At 43.3% G+C, this 13,993-nt stretch overlaps 1 protein-coding gene across 1 annotated transcript; it reads right to left on the bottom strand.

The window, feature by feature from the left end:
- Nucleotides 1-230: 230 nt before the first annotated feature.
- On the bottom strand, nt 231-8,475 carry LOC136516582 (indole-3-acetaldehyde oxidase). Its single transcript, XM_066510017.1, has 10 exons — nt 8,281-8,475; nt 4,248-5,906; nt 3,346-3,608; nt 3,038-3,247; nt 2,732-2,950; nt 1,635-2,600; nt 1,336-1,431; nt 1,118-1,216; nt 843-1,032; nt 231-721 (listed from the first exon to the last, which is right to left on the bottom strand). Exons 1-10 carry the CDS (start codon nt 8,441-8,443, stop codon nt 483-485), a joined length of 4,104 nt encoding a protein of 1,367 aa, XP_066366114.1. The 5' UTR covers nt 8,444-8,475; the 3' UTR covers nt 231-482.
- Between the last annotated feature and the right edge of the window lie 5,518 nt (nt 8,476-13,993).

Here is a 13,993-nt window from a genome sequence, read left to right as displayed (position 1 = left end):
AGGAGCACACAGCTACACATCCCGCGAAATCAAGTAGAGTCTGATCTCAGCCCCGCCGCCGCTCCGCTAGTTCGAATAGGCGCGAGGTCGCCACACTCCCTCGCGAAGGTCGCGCGGGGTAGAAGCTGCCGGTGAAGGTCGCGACGAGGCGGCGAGGGCTAACCTAGGTGGCTGGTCCATCCAATCCGACCCCCATCTACCCAGAAGGTAAGTAGTACGAACCTAGGTGTACGAATGAAGATGCATTGCAAAATTTCTTCAAAATCCAGTTGAAATCACATGATTTCATCCCCACATTGGCCTGCCCAACACTTATTTACTTTATTTTTCCCTCTATTGTTCATGACTCCTGATTCACAAGACCACAACTCGCCATTGCTACCTCTTCAGAGCTAACACACAGGAAAGCTCGGCATGTCATGCCGTTTAGTGTTTTACAGACTGATTAAGCTCTCACACCATGGGTAGTGCGCCTACTGGATCTATGCTTTAGCGGTGTTTGTTGGGCTGGCAGCTGACACGCTCTCCAGGTACCTCTCCACGACATCCAGGCCGCAGAGTTCCTTGACGACAGGCATCGTCGCCGGCACGTCCATCTGGAATGTGATGGGGGAGTTCGCTGGACCAGTGCAGACCGAGAATTCCTTCCTAGCAGCCCTGATGGCCTCCCTCATTGCACAGTGCACCGAGGAAGCTAGAAGAAGCGGCGGCTCGCCCGATGCTGCAAACAAAGATCCGAAGCATATTATGTCAGGGTTGCACGCAGCAATTGTTGGTGAGTTCAAATTGGAGCTAACAGTATGTGGGAATATCAGGGGGTTGAATTGTGAGAACAGGCTCACCTTTGGAAGAGAGGACGCGCTTCTGGTCATGGGCGCTCTTGATTAGCTCAACGTTGAACTGCTTTGGGATGGTGTCGACGGTGGGGATCTTGTACGTCCATGTGCCATCGTGGATGACCAACCCATCAGAGTTGGTTGTGTACTCCTCGTTTGTGAAGAAGCCTACTCCTTGGATGAATGCACCTTCCACCTGTGTTGATGATGGATAATGTTTAGAGGACCAGCATATTTCCTTTGAAGTGATCAGCCAGTGCAGTTTTTATTTTTCGGCTGACCTGGCCCAAATCGACAGCAGGGTTCAAGCTTTGCCCGCAATCGTAGACAAGGTCACTCCTTAGAATTGTTGTTGCTCCTGTCAGGACATCAATTTCCACCTGTGATGAAATTTCCAATCATGTGTCAGCATTGGGTAGGACTGAAGCTGCAGCCTCCAACAATTTGGCTTGCTAACTGCGCTTGCAGTGCTTTTTCATGCAATTTGGATAAGGGGTACCTCGCTAACGCCAGCTCCATAATTCAAATAGCTTGTGAAAGTTGGATCAGGGGTCCAGTATGCATGCGCCGACAAGTTCACACTCGCCATACTTGCCTGCACGTGGTCAGCAAAATGACATGGCCAATTGAAATACTAACAAATATTGTGTTCGTCCGAGCTGTAGGGTCTCCTCACTGAATTGCTACTGCTATTGCTTGTCGGTCGTTAATGTCTCAAAGGAAGGCGACAAAGCTTTAAACAATTGTTCTTCTTGGCATGGCAATGAGAAAATTGGAATTTACAAAGCTTATCCTCACCTGAGCAATCAAGGCACTCCATTCCACAGTGCCAGCCTTAGCCTCTAGATTGTCCTTGATTGGCTTCAGCCTCTCGATGAGCGCAACACACGACTGTCGAACTGCTTCACAGCTAGTTTCAGAAGTGGTGCTCCCACCGGTGACCCCTCCCTGGATCATGCTCAATGTGTCGGCCTGGATGACCCGCACCTTGTCCAGGAGGCTTTCGCCGCCGTCAGGACACAACTGTCCCAATCCGAATGCCGTCATCTGCTTCACTTTTGTCCACAACCCTTGGCCTATCTCAACCCCTCCGACCTCAACAGCAATGGAACCATCATTCATGATAGACACCTTGCCTGGAGCTGGCTGAAGCCGCACCTCATATGTAACTGGCACACAAGAAATGCCACGCTTCTTCCACTTGTTGCTTCTGTTGAAGTGCTCCACCATTGCAGCTCGGTGCTGATATTCTGGAGAGGAGGCCAACTTATCGAACATGGTGACAAGGCTGTATGTAGAAGCTTCACCTGCACTATCTCCGAAGAACACCACAAGGCTCTCGAAGTCATGAAGGTTCTTCCTCCTTATGGTGTTAGTGTCAACTGAAAGTGCTGAGGCAACATGCTCAATAATGGCTTCAGCGATGAAAGAGCCCTGCACATCTCCAGGAGCCCTCACTGCCGATTTTGATGAAACATTTGTCTTGCAGACCTTGGTGTCAAATGCAAGATTGCCCCAGTTGTACTTTTTGAGAGAACCTATAATAGGTGCTGCGATGATTGGACTCATATCCGGAGATATTCCAGCATTGATCCCAAGATCAAGGTGCAAGGCTGTGATCTTGCCATCTGACTTGAACCCAACGGAGTACTTCACCTTCATAGGATGCCGACCGCCCGCCATTATCATGTCTGTCTTGCGATCGAGGTACATCCGAACTGGACGCCGTAGCTTGAATGCAGCAACCGCACATGCACATGCAACCTGACAGGAAATTCATAGTCATCTATAGCAAATTTTGTCTCAATCTGATCACATTATGAATATTAGTTGGCAGTACATTGGTAGTTGAAAATAGAAAAGTTCAGCATGACCTCTAGTTATTTAGGGCTTACATGCATTCCTTTCAAACACTTTCCACCAAAGCCTCCTCCGACCCTTCTGGTGATGAGGCGGACATTGTGAAATGGAAGGCCAAGGCACTTTGCAACCACATTTTGTGTGGCCTCGGGAATTTGTGTTGAAGAATAGATGGTTATGCAGTTATCTTCATCAGGAATAGCTAGCGCCACTTGTGTCTCCATGTAGAAATAGTATTGGGATTCAATTTTTACCTGTAGAAAAAAAAAACCAAGCATGAGTTGTTTGGCCTTATGGGAAGGTCAAGTATACATCCCCTTTAAACATTACAATGTATGCACCTCTGCTGATAAAATCTTGTGATCAGCTTCGGACATCCCTTGGTTGTAATCACCAACTGGCTTTGGAGCAAAAAACGGCAGGGTTTGGAAGTAGCTGCTTCGTTGGATTGCATCTTCTATTGTCAGAATTGGTGGCTGTAGATTTTCTGTGCTATACTCAATGACGGCTTGCTTTGCCGCCATGTAGGCATACTTCTGTGTTTGAGCAATCTGAGTGATTGAAAAACCAACATGATGCAGCAAGGTTGGAAAGACATAAACATAAGAATAGTTTTGTGAAATGCGAAAGGGAACTTAGGAAACATTACCACGACACCGATATTTTGACCAGCAAATTCAGCGACTGGATCTGCAAAAAGTGCTTCTTCTCCCAACATCGGGAAGCTGTAACCAACATTTTGTCCACCGCTGGGAATATCCTTTGCAGTGATAACTGTGATGACCTTCTGCGAAGCCAAAGATGGCTTAAAGTTGATAGCCTTTACATGGGCATGAGGGTGTGTGCTATAGATAAATGCTCCATAGAGGCAATCTTTGGGAGCAGGGATATCATCAACGTACACAGCTTCCCCTGTGTCAGTAAAAGGAATATTGTTAAGGGCATTATCTTGTGGAGAAACTGCAGGCACTAAAAATGTTCAGGGATGGAGCTTATTGGACAGTTCCGCGCTGTGCAACACTTGCCCCACAGCCAGTCGATTCCTCCTTTGATGCCTGATGGGATAAGGCGGTCTTTACAGTAAGCGGAGATGCGCGAAAGGGATTGAATTCCCTCATCATCCTAGGCGCCTGGACCATCTGGAAGCATCGAAATGACTGTGTCTTCAATGGAGCTACCCCTAGACTATCTACGGCTTTGAACCTGGCTCGGGAGGAAGCCCTTTTATGGTCTATAGCTGGTGCTAAGGGACTGTCCCTGCACACAGCTCGGGATGATGGTTAGAGGGTCTTTGGTCAGGTCGTTCATCTCTGCCATAGGCGATTAGTTTCAGTCAGTAAGCGGGTGTGTGTGTGTTTGGGTCTCTGTATACTCCTTTTCTCTACTATTAATACAATGATACGCAGTTCTGCGTATTCGAGAAAAAAAAATTAACGAGGTAGAAATGAATAGAAGGATCATTATATGATGTCTTTGCGGAGTATGCTGAAGAAAAAGGTTATGGTGAACTTATGAATATGTTTATTTGTGTATTGCAATAAGATTGTTTACCTGAAGCTTGTATCTCTGCCCCGGCTTTCTTAATTGGTTTCCCAACTGGCTTGTATTCATCAGTGAAAAATATTTCTTGTCTTGATCGTATTGGCAAATCATTGCTGTCGAACTTAAGATGCTTCTCCAGTGAGTGCTCAATGGCACCATTTGTGTCTACATTACTATATGAACCATTGGGATCATTAACCCTTGCAGATTCATTCAAGCTGTTGGCAAGGGAGGATAGGAAGGTAAACAAGAAACTGACAGCCAAGCTGATTCTATACTCAGGATGTGGTGTGCCTTCTGATGGTTTAACAATCCCTTTAAGCAACCGAACAGCCCCAAGTATAACAGACGAGCTCACTGTTTTGCCCTTCAGGTAATCCTCAACCTTCCTAGCTCTGATAGCATGATCAGCTCCATACGCACCGAATGCCAAACATATATCCTCAATCAGATGGTCCCTTGATGCTGCATCTGCTGAAGTCCTTGCCAAGAAAGCTGAATTGACATATGAGACAGCATTGCCAAGTGGACGAGGTGCTGCTCGGAAAGTCTCATAGGTGACATCATCTGAACCCCAGTCCGGAATAAATATGCTCAGCAGCAGGGTTCTATAATCACATGGAGGCTGCTGCAAGAACTCCTCCAGAGTGAAGCACAGCCTTTTTGAAGCCACCTGGATTGTGACTGTCGAACCTGCTGCTAGTAGTACAGTTGCAATGTCTGATGCGAATGGCAACCTTTGTGCCATGATTATGTTTCCACCTATGGTTGCAGTGTTCCGAACAAACGGTGAAGCCACTTTGTTTAGGTGATCAGCAATCTTTCTGAAGACCAAACTTCCATCTAACAGCACCTCAATAGCTTTAGAGATGGACACAACTGATCCAAGCTCAATTCCTTTGCTGCTTCTATTGATGACTGAAAGCTCTGGGATTCCTTTGATGTCAATGTACTTGTCATAGAGGTCCTGATCCTTGTACACTCCAGACCCAGTGTTTGAAGCCACAATCTTCACAGAATTTTCATCAAACCAGTTGGAATCAAACAACCTGTGGAGCTCTTCAATGCTCTTAGGATGGTACCAGCCGTCATCGGAGACTGCAACTGGAACACCATTCGCCTGCTTCAGAGTGGACTTGATCTCAGATTTGAGGAACTCTGGAAAGGTGCAGATGGCGCCACTGTTGTAGTCGGGCAGCTTGCTGACTTCTGCCGGTTCGTCACCCTTCTTCCAGAAGCAGTTGAGGCCCAGGTCCTCGAGGTCAACATCAGAGGCAAAGCTTTTGCAGGCGTCGACGATGGGCCTGTAACCGGTGCAGCGGCAAAGGTTGCCTGAGACAGCCTTCTCAGCCTCTTTGGTGGTTAGCTTGGAGAAGCCTGCTTGTGGGTTAGGGCAGCCGGCCGTCTTGTCGGCCTTAACGAGAGCGGAGAAGATGGACATGCACATGCCGGGCGTGCAGAAGCCACACTGAGAGGCGTGGAAGCCAGCCAGGCGCTTCTGCACGGGGTGGTAACCATCCTTGGTGTTGCCGATTCCCTCACTGGTGATCACCGAGCAACGGTCCACGCTGTGGAGCAGCGTCAGGCAGGAGCTAGCGGAGAACTCAGTCACCTCGTCGGTGGCCGGGTCGTACTTGGAGATGAGGACCACGCATGCACCGCAGCCACCTGCCACATATGAAATTGTAAAAGTGGAGGAGTTTAGCTCTTTTATCTTCACTAGATTGAAGTAGAAGCTGATGCTAATTCCAGTTTGAAAAGTGCACTTGGTCGTTCAAAGTTCACACTGTAGCTTCGTTATTATATAAAAAAAGTATAGCTCAAAAGATAATCCCAGTTTCTTGTAGTATTAGCTTCCTGTGTATGTCCCAAATATAATACCTGATTTTTGTAAAACATAATTATTCTTTTGAACTAAAACGGTTTGTCCAGTGCTGCCTTAGAACAAATACAGGACGGTATCCGTTCCATCCAAAAATGCAGGGCGTCTATTTAGCAATCAGTCAAACTCTGTACATTCTATTTAGCAATCAGTCAAATTATTAGTATTGCACTATTGGTTGTAGTGTAAACAAAAATGCAGATAGTTTAGTGTTTTAAAAGTATTGCACATCATATTGAGTTTGTAGCTATTACTGTCAACAAGATATATGGTCCACGCTAATAACACGGGCAACTAGTGTTTCCTCATTATAACAATTAGATTTTTCTTAGTTGAAAATACCTTCTATATAAACAATTTTGTTGTATCTTTTGAAGATAGTTTTGTTATCGTATTGGTTTTTTCTCCATGCATCTCATCGCATCCATTAGCATGAGGTCCATATAGCTATTGTGGATGAATTTCTTCTTCTTTTTTCTCTCTCTCTTTCTTATCTTCTCCATGGCCGTGCTTACTCTACTGGTGGAAAATCTAGATAGGATTTGGTTTCCGCTTGATTCCCAATAAAACTATCGTTTTAAGTCTTTCACAAATTGTTTAGTTTTTTTTTTACCCTTTTTGAATTTAATTTTTATATGATCTAGAACTAGCTCCCTACCTGTCTTTGTCGGAACTTGAATCGATGTGGGCAAAAGAATCCTTACTCGGAACTAGCCCAAGATAAAGGGTCTAGTCTAAATTTCAGTCTTGGTTGTACATCGGTACTGCACATGGTAGGCATTTCTTCCGGCAGGACTTGCACTTGCTTTTCCGGCCTATGGTATTTCAATGATTTTATTGCCTTAGCCCCGTCCTTCCATCGTATCTTATTAGTTAGCTAGCTAGCTACTTCATTTTGTGCTAAAGCCCCTCGATACATGAGTGCTCTCATCCCTAGAACCCACCTGGGGCGAGTTGGTAACCGTAAACCATTGATCTATGAATTCAAGTGAATGAAAATGTAGATAGATTTTTTTCCTATTAGTGATGTGTTGATTTTAGGCCTACTACCCATGCCACTCTACTGCATTTTTGTCCGCCATGATGTGACCACGTCTATTTTTGCTAGTGATAAGCCTCTCGTGAGGATAAAAACCGAATGATGTTTATTGCTGCTACGAACACTTCTCTCGCATGTGCGTCAAAGAATCAATAGAACAGTTACATGTAGGGTATCAAAAGCCAATATATTTTTCATGACTTAGTCATAATACAGTCACAAGAATATGTTCTTTTCCCTAGGTCACTGGCATGAAAGTTGTGAGATTTAAGCCACAATTGTTGGAATCAACATTTTGTTTGGTTATTTCCATTCAACCATGTTATTGGAGATGTAAAACTTCCCCACCACGCGAACACCAGGAAAAATTACTTGTCGAGCTTAAAGCCACCACAAGAAGCCAAGAAGGCATATTCAGATGGCGAGGCGTAGAGCATAGAAGTGATGTGTGAATCCCATGTGCCTCAATAATTTTTCATGGGCATGCCAACACATTAATGTTCTGGGACTGAATCGGATGTTTTTATAGTTGAGGGACGAAATTGAGCCAAGCACGATAGTTCAGGGACGATTTCGACTATTTTGCCTTTTATGAAAGTTTCATGTGCATTAAATATGCGGATATGACACTGTATTAGTGAAGAGAGATGATGAAAGTTTCATTGGAGCAGAGATAGTTTTACGGGGATGAAACTTTTCTGCATTGTTTCTAAAATATAAGTGTGTTGGTAACTGGGCCATAAAACTCTATTGAGACTGGCCTTAGTAACGCGTAACAAGAATCCTGTAATCCATGAGATGGTGATATCCCAAGCCAAAACACACACACACATGAGAAACATGTAGAAAATGGAAGCTGTATCCAATGAAAGGGAAATGGACGAAAGATAGCGCCAGCGCCATGCATGATCAGGAAACGAAAAGGCACTGGTATCTCCAGTGCCCTTGGGTATCTCCTCTGCAATCTACCGTTGGCGAAACTGGAGTCTGGAGAATGCCCATGCACGCAGACATGCATGAGACTCGAAGGAAAACCAGCTGCCATGTGCGCTTGGATGGTTTTCTCTTTCTGTGTTCGCTCGGATGCTGCTAGGCAAGAACGAAAATAGCATATATATTACCTTCGCCGCAGCCGAGCTTGGGGCCTCTGACGGGCGTCTGGGTGCGCAGGAACTCCAGCAGCGACGTCGACGGGTCCACGCCGGCCGCCTCGTACCGTTTGCCGTTCACGGCCAGCACCACCGCCGCCGCCGACGACTCCGCTGCTGCTGCCTCCTTTCCCATCTCCGCCGCCTCGCGAGCGATGATGTTAACCACCACCCTCTCCTTCCTGCAGTGCACAGCACCCCGATCAGGGTGCCTTCCCTTTGTTTATATTTATATATTTATTATTATATAGTATTTTATATAATATATACGTCGGCAATGACGCAGGCCCAAATGAAAGTCACGGGCCTCGGTCTCTCGGACGAGCAGTAGCTTTATTATTATATAGTATTTTATATAATATATATTTTTTTTAGCGGGATTAGCAGTAGACTAGTTTTTTAGGATCATCTTTTAGGTATTGTTTTTTTTTTCTTGATAGGATCTTTAAGGTATTGTTGGAGATACTCTAACCATTACCGTTGTCCAAAAAAATGTCATTCTTGTTTAAATTGACTAAGTTTATAGAAAGTATTATTAATATTTATGTTTATAAATAGATATATTATGAAAATATATTTCATAATAGGTTTAATAATACTTTTTCGATATTATAAATGTTAGCCTGTTTTTGTAAATTTGATCAAACTAAAAACTGTTTGACTCCTAAAACAGTTTCCCAACGGATGTAAATAAAGTGTTGTACGGGCGAGTTCCCGACCTGTACATGCACTTGTGCAGGCTGCAGCAGCCAGCAGCGAGAGCCTGGTGAGGTCCATGCAAGCGCTGACGTCGCCGGCGGCCTGGACGCGAAAGCGGGCTCCCAGGTGCAGCCTGCAGCTGCAGGCCCGTCGAGCTGCAGTCTTTTTGGCTGATGTGATGCGTCTACCGTCTAGCGGGATTGGATTGGTCAGCAAGCTACTGCTAGTAGCAGCCGCCTCGCCGACAAGTCAGCAAGCGATCGGGACAAGTGGAGGCACACACCATGCACGCACCGAGCCGACGGCGGGGCGGCGGGCGCGGGTGGAGTGAGAGTCGCGCAGCCGGCGACGGCACGCGAGCGACCAGTCAACTCAGAAAACGTCCGCGGCGGACGGTTCGCGCGTGCTGCGCCCTGCTATGCATTTGGAGCATGCTAATTTGGTTTACAACTCATGCGCCAAGCTGAATTTTGTTCGTGGCCAGATTTTAGCAGGGTAGGAGGTGTTTTGATTATATAAGCATGTATTCCCTAATGGGTTCGACCCACATCTGGTGAACACCGAACCAAACACCTAAGAAGCCACGTACTAAACTTGCCAAATTTTGTTATCATGAGTATGACACTCAGAACACATATGTTAATACTAGTTTTATCAGCAAGACAATCACTATGGTCTTCATTTTTGCAGATTAGGCCCTATTCGCTTGAACTTATCGGTCGTACCGTTTCAGCGAAATAACATATTTTTTCTCTCGCAACGAATCAGTATCAGCATCAACCGTTATTCAAGCCAGCCGAACAGAGCTTTGGTCACGAGGAATATATTAGCCCAAACATATTAAGAAATAGAACCAATATTTTAAAAGATATTGTCTTTATCTTCAAATAAACTAATATTTAAAGTTGTCTTAAGTAAACTTTTTATATTTAACCGAAATTATAGAAAAAGATACAAATATTTGTGACTCAAATGAGCATATCATAAAAATACACTTTATCTATTCTAAATTATAGTATGTTTTGATTTTGTAAATACATTGCTTTTACTGTATATTTCTAGACAAAGTGTATATCTAGTACTCTCTCCGTTCCAATTTATAGTATCTAAATAGACATCGTATATTTAAGTGCATAGTAAAAACTAGGTATTAGAAAAGACAGATCAACCTATAATTTAGAATTGAGAGTGGTATAGTACATACTATGTATCTTAAAAAAATAAAAATTACTTATAATTTAGAATAGGGAGAGTGGTTTATAGTGTATCAAAAATTCAAAATATATTATGTGTTCGGCTGGTGCATTCAATAGTGAATTTTGGATGGTTTTGGATAATTGAATAGTATTCTGTGAGAGAGAATAAGCTGAAATAAGCTGAAACAAGCTGGGAGTGTACCAGCCGAACGCTGTGATTAATTTCGTATCATAAAGTTTAGTCCTCTCTTTTTTTAATAAATTGCAGTTTAAAAATGTTTAATCCAACAGTTAATGCAAACCATCCCACCCAGACACCCCACTGCACGGCCAGCGGCTTCTCGTCCTCTTTCTTCTCGTTCCCCATTCTCTAAAAAACAAAAAACGCTTCAAAAAAAAAAACACCTGCCTAGGGGCGGCCGGCGCACACCGGCGAGTAGGCGGCGGACAGGCGACTCACTCCGGTGTGGCGGTTGCGGGCGCAGCGCGGCAGCGGGCACTCTAGGCGAGGGCGCGAGGCGCCCAGCACCTGCAGCGGCGTGGCGGCGGCGGGCGGCCGTCCGGCCGAGGCGGCGACCACATGCAAAGCTGCAGCGCTGGAGCACTGAGTGGAAGGCGGAGCCGCGGAGGCAGCAGCCAGAAGCGCGGAACTGCTGTGAGCCTGGACCTGGGAGGCTGGCGGCCGGAGGCTTTCTGCTGATTGGAGTAGATGACTAACCGGCGAATGAATTCAAATTGTAAGTTAATTTGGTTAATTGGCTTACAGTTTACATATATTATCCATTGCAATTTGCCTATTAAACTGACACAGTGGCTAAGACAGTCATAGTTGGTTACTTGCTTAGAGTAATTTACTGATTCGCCAATGTTTATCTTTTTGTTGTTTCAAATCCGCTGTATATTTTGATGTTTCCATTTTGTATGTTGAAAACAGTTTGTATTTATATATGTTAAACAATTTCAAATCATGCTCAATTATGTGCTGTCTGCTATATATTATACAATTACTATTTGTTGTATTATATTGTCAACAACAACCGTTTTGTTTTGCTTTTGTTCATGCACTGAAATCTATTTTAATTGCGCATTTCTGCACAAGCCATGCTACAAATATATATATAGAACTACTACCATGTAGCTGGCTATAAAATAACTTATTTTGTAGCCACTTTGAGGTACGATAATTACTATGTTAATTTACGAGACTATAGTAACTCTTACTAAGTGGTTTACTATAACGTTATGATAAATATTCTCATGTGTTATAGTAACCCAGCTATCGTAAATATGTATTGACATTATCGTAAATTAGTATATAAAATTATCGTAAATAGAGATGGCTACAGAATAAATTATTTTGTAGCTGACTACTGAATAAACTCTCTCTCTTTATATGTGTGTGTATCTATATATATATATATATATATATATATATATATATATATATATATATATAGAAATTATTTTCTACTCCTAAGGAGTAGTTACTCCCATGTGTATATCTCTAGATTTAGGGTGTATATGGCCCGATGAAGTGTATGTAAATGGAGTATATCATCATACTAGATCATTTAGGGTACTATGTATGACAAGTATGTATATATACTTAGAGTATATAGTTATACTTATTTTATATGCTACTATCATAGTATTATATAATATATAAAAAAATATGTGCTCTTTTGAAAAAAAAATTCACATAGTAAAGATCTGGAGTATTTTAATATTAGTACGTCAACATATTCAAACTGATAAATGAGTATGTACACATACGCAACGTGATTTATTGATTATGGGAGTAACTACTCCCGGGAGTATATAAAATGCACCCTATATATATATTTCCATGTTTTGCATTTATGTCCCATTCTCTCAACTATTGTCGCTGGAATATGAGTTCAGTAGTATTTTTTAAGTGGTTTGATTATCACAGTATGTAATCCACTGTTCCAACTTCCAAGTGCCTTAAATCCTGCTTAATGATGGTTACTTTTCTCATGCCCATTCTTATATTGCCTGCAAAGTGGCACATAATCACATAATTTTGATGGCAGGGCTCTGTTAACACATAATAATTATCCTTTCTGTGGCAATGATTTATTCGCAAAAGTTTAGAACTTTAAACATGAAAAATATTATTCTACATCTTCTGAGAAAATAGCTCAATAAGGCATCTCATATGTTATAATAGTACATGTTCCTTTCCTACATCACTGTCTCAAGGTGTGCCTTCACAAACTAATAGCATCTGCAACGTTTGCCAGAGAATGATTCTCTGGGTACTCAATGCTGGAGCATGGGGTGCTGTGAAGCCCCTCCTTGACAATGGTGCTTGTTTCTGCACCTAGTGATATAAATATATCATCGTTATTTTTTTGAGAGAAAGCTGAAGGGATAATATATTTCTTTTTACAAGTAGGGCCCATCTTAGTTTAGGCTGAGTTCAAATAGGTTGGAGCAATTTAGCCCATAACATTACTAGATGATATCTTTTGCTTAGTAATTTCTAGTAGAAATCCTATATGCTGTAGCTGTTGTAACTGACGGGGCGAGGTGTCCCTTCCTTCCTAGTCTTATCTAAACGTTGAGAATTTGGAATCTAAAGAACTAGAAGAACACCCTGCGCGTTGCTGCGGGGATGGCAGGTGAAATTATACTCTTTATATTTATACTCTTTATATTTACTAATACGGATAAATAAATATCACAATACTACAGGTTAGTGGATGATTTTTAGCATCCTGATGTGGACAACTAAATGTATATGTTAGTAAATGATGTGGTTTGCTAATGTGAATAGCTTGAATGAAGACATAATGACATATGTTGGTTGGATGTGTTAGTGGATGCTGATGTGGACACTTTGCATGGTGAGATAGTTGCATGTGCTAGTGGGTTGTTCTAGTGGATGCTGATGTGGACACTTTGCATGGCAAGATAAATTGCTAGTGGGGTAATGATGACATGTGTTGATTAGATATGTCAGTGGATGCTGATGTGGACACTTTGCATGAGATAGTTGTATGTGTTAGTGGGTTGTTCTAGCGGATGCTGATGTGGACACTTTGCATGGCAAGATAAATTGCTAGTGGAGATAGTTGCATGTGCTAGTGGGTTGTTCTAGTGAATGTTGATGTGGACATTTTGCATGGCAAGATAAATTGCTAGTGGGGTTTGAAGATATAAGATAATATAGATATAGATTATAACACTGAACTTCAACTTCTGTCCATAGTGTCATTAATGGAATATAGATTGAGCTTGTTTGGATCGTCTAAGACAAATTGTTAGCTATAGCTAAAAATTAGCTAGCTAACTTTTTTTAGAGAACAGGAGGAGTTGCCCCCTACTGGAATTTATTAGAACAAAAGAGGACCCAGGGTCTTACAACATCTTATGAAACAAAAAAGGAGAGAAAAAAGATTAGACAATTGCCAGCCAACTATTGGCATGTGTATGTTTGGATTCCCGGCTAATTGGTGCATGTCCCTAGCAATGAACTATGAGACCAATCACAGAGCCCAACCCAACGGCAGCAGCAAGCCGGCAACCCCCCCCCCCCCCCCCCCCCCCCCCCCCCAGCATCAGCTCTCGTGCGTCACGGGCAGGAACACACAACACATTCCGTGAAATCAAGCAGCGTCTGATCTCAGCTGTGCCGCCACGTTCAAATAGGCGCGCATGGAGTAGCTACCGGTGAAGGTCACAACAAGGCAGCAAGGCCAAACCTAGCTGGCTGGTACAAATCCTATCCCCCATGTACCCAGAAGACAGGTACGCACCTAGCTAGG

Source organism: Miscanthus floridulus, chromosome 2, assembly GCF_019320115.1.
Source record: "Miscanthus floridulus cultivar M001 chromosome 2, ASM1932011v1, whole genome shotgun sequence".
In the NCBI taxonomy this organism is placed as follows: Eukaryota; Viridiplantae; Streptophyta; class Magnoliopsida; order Poales; family Poaceae; genus Miscanthus; species Miscanthus floridulus.
Note: the sequence above shows the minus strand (reverse complement) of the source record. Positions and strands in the feature narration are given on the sequence as shown.

Coding starts and splice junctions, on each gene's coding strand:
- LOC136516582 (XM_066510017.1), bottom strand. CDS start 8,443: ATGGGAAAGGAGGCAGCAGCAGCGGAGTCGTCGGCGGCGGCGGTGGTG. Junction 5,907..8,280: donor CAAGCTCGGCTGCGGCGAAG/GTAATATATATG, acceptor CATATGTGGCAG/GTGGCTGCGGTGCATGCGTG. Junction 2,601..2,731: donor AGTGTTTGAAAGGAATGCAT/GTAAGCCCTAAA, acceptor ATTTCCTGTCAG/GTTGCATGTGCATGTGCGGT.